The 5,773-nt window shown below is 39.5% G+C and overlaps 1 protein-coding gene across 1 annotated transcript; it reads left to right on the top strand.

Moving 5' to 3' along the window:
• The first annotated feature begins 3,888 nt into the window (after positions 1-3,888).
• On the top strand, positions 3,889-5,196 carry LOC141651389 (uncharacterized). Its single transcript, XM_074459104.1, has 3 exons — positions 3,889-4,241; positions 4,359-4,740; positions 4,897-5,196. Exons 1-3 carry the CDS (start codon positions 3,889-3,891, stop codon positions 5,194-5,196), a joined length of 1,035 nt encoding a protein of 344 aa, XP_074315205.1.
• The last annotated feature ends 577 nt before the right edge of the window (positions 5,197-5,773 follow it).

The raw sequence follows: 5,773 nt of genomic DNA, 5'->3' as shown, positions 1-5,773 counted from the left end.
ACAATCACAAATCACGATAAAGAAGTCTACACACAACAAACAAAAAAGAACTAAACCGAACTTTTAAGAGTAGAGAGCCATGATAAGGTCAACAAGGAGGTTAAAGAACATAAAGTATTATAGGCCACTAGCATCAATCTAAAAGGAGGAGCACAACGAAACGAGGAAGAGAGGTATTGTAACACCCTTGATTTTCGGCTAAATTAAAACTAACTTTTACATACAAAAATGGCCGAAATACAAGGATATTATAATTAATATACAAAGTCTCTTAATACAAATCTCTTTTAAATATAAAATACTACAAATGAAACCAAAATTTTTACAAAGCTTTAATAAAATATTCTCTTGAAATAAAAATCCTTTTGAACTGCAGCGGAAGTAACCTGAAATAAAACCTGAAGACAGAAAGGAACTACCCCCATGACGAGTAGCCCGAAGGGAGAAAACACGTCAGCCGGAAAGCTGAGTAACATATAATACCTCAATAGAAGCAGCTTAGTTTTTGGTCATGGCGTGGAAACACAGACATGTAAAAATAAAAAGAAACACGGAGAATAATAAAAACACTCCCCATAAACTAATCTCAAATTCAAACTTACTCCATAATATAATAGACACTCTCATCCTAGTAATTAACTCAATCTCAACTCATTACTCCATTTCACTCATTACTCTGTCTCACTCATTACTCCATCTCATAATATAGTAACCAAATATCGTATTCTCATCGTCGACCCTAAGACCAATGACAAGGGGTGAGTGAACCGGCGGATAAAACTGCGAAACAATATTTCCATCTCAATATCGATCTCAAACTCAAATAACTCAGTAATCATGGTCACACTGGACCGTAAACATAACTCGGCTCAAAGGCCCCATAACTCATAACTCAATACTAGTAACCAATTTCCATCTCAATTTCAATATCGATATTGTCAAATATTCCATTAAAGGAACTGCTCAACACTTAGAGTAAGACTCTAAGCTACTCACCCGCTAGTCAAAGTCGAAGAAAACGATAATGAATGTACAATACAATTATACCAAACTTGAATCTCCATATTGAAAGTCCAAATGATAGATAATAATACTGTGTCATCAACGTATTCATCATTATTGTTCTCACTAACACCAAACTCCTATCATATGGATACGTACACAATTATTCTCACGCAAATCCTAACCAGGTACCGATTGTTCACTAAATTTCCTCCTGCACAATTCTCAGCGATAAATAACATATTCTTTTCCAACTATAAAGGATTACTCATGCCATCGACCGGGCCTAATACAAAACTCATCTCACAGAGTAATAAAATAAGAGTATGAAATATGCAAGTACAATTATTACTAGATAATATTAGAGCACTAAAATTCATGACATTCAGCTATGCAAGGAAATAAAACAAACGATTAACATATCTATCAATTGATAAACACCTTTATCACATACCAATAATTATTAGCACGTATATACATATAACCCCGAACAATAATAAGAATATTAGGATCGGTAGAATCGTATTACCTTATAAGTTAACGAATGCATCATGCCTCTTTGATCAAAATAAAATCAACAAAAGGCGATTGGAATAGTTGTGTAGCAACGATCATGGAAAATTATGATAATTCATGACTAGGCTTTAAAAGAGACGAAGATTGAAGTCATGTAACCAAAAGAGGAAGGCAAGGACATGGCTGCATAACCGTAAATTCTAAGGCAAGAGGTTAAAAAACCTTTTAATTAATTAGAATAAAAAAGTTGGCTGATACTTTTATACTGTCAATAGTATGTGAATTAGTAAGAGTAAAATATGGGCTTCCGAAGGGTATACATAAGCAAGAAAAAATCTCTCTCTATCTCTAGAGAGTTTCTCTCTAAATGAGAGTTTTCCTTATCCATTAAGTTTTCTCCACCGTTTTGATTTTTTCCGACAAACACCATCTCCATCCACCCACTTTCTTATCTAAACAGCCAAACCCACCTCTCTATCCCACTAGCTTATCCCATCTGCCAACCTATCCACTTTCGCATGACCTGATGAGGTGTCCGGCTACCGGCCTGTTATCAAACACGTGTCCTCTTTAGTCTCCGCTTTGCTGCCGCGTGTTTTCTCTGGCCAACCCTGCATATCTATAATTCTACTATAAATTACAAACTACAGTTTTTAATTGCCTCAGATCAACACTTAATATGTTTAATCAAAACAAAAAATATATGGCTTCATCTTCCTCCACTGCCCTTTGTCGGGCAGGGGTCAGTACAAAACTTCCGCCACATCTATGTGTTGATCTCACGGGTCTAGATTTCAATAAAGTTCTCACTGCTCGCTTTATTGACCAACGATATCTGGATGTCGACCGTATCCTGCACCTGATTGGCATCCACTGGAGATTAAATGGGTCGATTTCAATTCGACCCATGAAACCTTATTACTTATTTAGTTTCTCTTCTATGGCTGACTATCGGTATTTCAGAAACCGCCAAACTGCCAATATTGATGGCAGTCTTTTGGTTCTTCGTCCATGCTCTGCCACTTCCTTTCCTAACAATATGTTATTTTATATTGTCCCGGTCTGGGTGCTAGTTCTACATCTCCCTTTTAATTTGATGCACTCCTCTATTGCGGCGTTCCTCTTGTCACACGTTGGTGACATTTGTGAGGAAGAAGTTGTTAATTCTCTAACTCCCAGTCGCTGTTTTGTTCGGGTGAAGGTCTGGGTTGACCTTTCAAAGCCTTTGATCCCTGGTTGCTATTTAGCTATTAGTGACAGGGATCATCAATGGATCGGGTTTTCTTACGAGGGAGTTTTTAGATTCTGCAAAACTTGTGGTGAGGTGGGACATCGTGTATCCTTCTGTCCGTCTGGGAAAATTCAAGGTGCACGTCGCATTCATGCGCGAATGGATGAATTTAGTGCCAGGGGACTGTTGGTGCTACATGGACCGCCTGGTTCGAGATTTTACACTCCTGAAATTATGGGCTTACCTTCAAGGGTGAAGTATTTGACTTCCAGGATTAACATAGATGCTCCTGATGAATCTGCTCATGTCGACTCCGGTGGGGATTCACCGATTTTTTCTTTCTCTTCTTCTCCATCTGACAATGGAGATGATGAGGAAGCTCCTTTCTCTGCACCAGCACCTGAGTTTGTGGTCCATGAGGATGCGTCAAGGGAAATTCTGCTGGAGACTCATCCCCTGATACATGCTCTGCCTGACCCCACTGGCGCTTCTACTTCTGCGACTCCAGCTTCCCCAGCATTTAAAATGACGGCTCCGGAGGAAGACTTGGATACTACCATGACTTTGGGACTAGCTGAGCCGGTTACGCCCCCTTGACAGGTTGATGTGGGCATTCTTTTTCGTGACACTCTGGTTGCTGGGCCTAGTGCTGGGTCTGGTAATAGTCCTGTGCCTATGGATTCGTCTGGTAGGAAATTAAAATTTGTTTTCAAAAGGAAGGTAATTGCTAATCTAAATTGCTTAAGTAGACCAAGTTTTAAGAAGTCAAGTCGATCAAAGTTTTTGGATTTAACTTGGGAATCCTCCTCTTGGTATGTTGATGAGCTTCACACACTCCCCCCTGAGTGTCTTTATGATTTCCTGGGGCTCCCTGGTTTTAGTTATACGAAACCTAAATCTCCATATTTAGTAAACTGTGATAGTTCATTTGGGCCATTTAAACGCAAATATCCGAGTCTGGATTTGGCCCTGGAGATTTTGTCTAATAAGCGTTTAAAGCTTTCTGTAGGTTGTGTTTGGGATTTTCCTTTTTCTTCGCTAATATGGTTTTCCTCTCCTTTCCTGTCTTCTACCAGCGCTGAAGATGGGAGGCATCTCTTAGGTCAGGTGGTGGACCTTAAATCGCCACCCGGGAACCAATGACTATCTTTTGTTGGAATTGTAGGGGCTTTGGTGAAGCGGATGATCCTACAATTCCGTATCTACATAGATGTGTCCTTAAATTCCATCCGCTGATTTTGTTTTTGCAAGAAACTCATACCTCTGTAGACGTTGCATATATGAAGACTTCTCACTTAGGGTTTCCCAATTACTTTGGGGTGGATTCTAGTGGTCGTAGTGGAGGTCTTCTTTTGTATTGGGATAGTTCAGTTGATGTTCTTGTCCTTTGTAGTAACCCACATTTTATCTTTTGTAAATTGGGTTTACATCTACCTCAGGGTGTGTATAATTATATGTACATTATGTTTATATATGGAGAATCTGCGTTTCAGTATCGTTCGAATTTATGGGATCACATCTCTAATGTTATTTTGGGTTGTACCCCTTTTCTTGTAATTGGGGATTTTAATCAGGTTGAATTATAATCCGACAAATTTGGTGGTTGTAGTTCTATACGAGGTCAGATTGATTTCACGACATGGAAACTTCAAAACTGTTTGGTTGATATTCCTTTTTTTGGGCCTCGTTTCACATGGATGAATGGACAGCTTGGTGAAAACTGTATCATGGAAAGACTTGATCGGGATTATGCAACGCAGGATTGGTTTGAAGTGTTTCCGCATACTTCTCTTCTAAACTTACCTATTCTCATTTCCGATCATTCCCCGATCATCTTGCATTTGTTTCATGCTCAGAATGCTTCCAAGAGCCCTTACCGTATTGATAACTGGTGTTTACACTTGCCAGAAGTTGTCTCACTTGTTAATTTCGCCTTTCAGACCCTGTACCTGGGCTCCTTGCCTTATGTTCTTTCCCGCAAATTAGCTACTGTGAGATTTTCTATCCTACAATTGGTTCTTTGACATCGTATTTCTTATCGTATTGATTGATTATCTATTGAGAGGGACCTTGAACTGTCGGCTACTGATATTTCGGATCTTGCTTCAGCTGATGTTTTCTAATTGATACGTTCTAATCGTCTCCAGCTCATTTCTAAACAACATGGATATTGGGCGCAGCGGGTTAAGATTCGTAATGAGGTCTCAGATGGATTACCAACTCGATTTCTCTTTAATCGGGTCCGACAACGTTCTGTTAAACAAAGAATGGTCTCCATTCGCACCCCTGCTGGGATATGGTTACATGAACTAGAACAAGTTGAGAATGAGATTTTATCTTATTTTCAAACGCTTTTGTGTGCACCAACACTTTCGTCAGCTGCTTCGTCCTACGCATCTATTGAATCATTTCTTTTGACTTTGGATTTACCATCACTTTCCTCGTAGACATCTCCATTTTATCTGCACCTTTCACTGAACTTGATGTTCTTCGAGCACTACGAACTATGGATGGTTCAAAATGTCCTGGTCCAGATAGGATTACACCCCGGTTCTACCAGTTCTTTTGGCCCCAAATTGATTCTCTTGTGTCCGCGGCTGTACTTCAATTCCTAAATTCGGGGGTTATGCTCAAGGAATGAAATAACACGCACATTGTCCTTATTCCAAAGATTGATCATCCTGAGTTGGTTACTCATTATCGTCCTATTAGCCTATGCAATGTTATTTACCGTATCGCTTCTAAGTGCCTGGCAAATAGACTCAAGCTTATCATCCCTTCGATTATTTCGGATTCACAGCAAGCTTTTATTCCGGGTCGTCTAATGTCGGATGGCTGCCTTGTTGCACATGAAGTTCTGCATTATATCAACAAAACCAAGAAGGGAACTACTTGTTATGCAGTACTGAAATTAGATATGAGCAAGGCTTTTGACCGAGTATCTTGGCATTTCCTTATGGCGGTTCTGCGTCATATGGGGTTTCCTTCTCACTGGCGCAACATTATTTGGGAATGCATCTCCAT

This window comes from Silene latifolia, chromosome 4 (genome assembly GCF_048544455.1).
Source record: "Silene latifolia isolate original U9 population chromosome 4, ASM4854445v1, whole genome shotgun sequence".
NCBI lineage: Eukaryota > Viridiplantae > Streptophyta > Magnoliopsida > Caryophyllales > Caryophyllaceae > Silene > Silene latifolia.
This window is presented reverse-complemented; position numbering and strand designations above follow the sequence as displayed.

Bases quoted from the DNA above. Each gene is read 5' to 3' on its own strand.
- LOC141651389 (XM_074459104.1), top strand. From the start codon at position 3,889: ATGACTATCTTTTGTTGGAATTGTAGGGGCTTTGGTGAAGCGGATGAT. The intron at 4,242-4,358 runs GTATCGTTCGAA...TGGTGGTTGTAG, and splicing joins TATGGAGAATCTGCGTTTCA to TTCTATACGAGGTCAGATTG. The intron at 4,741-4,896 runs GTGAGATTTTCT...AATCGTCTCCAG, and splicing joins TTTCCCGCAAATTAGCTACT to CTCATTTCTAAACAACATGG.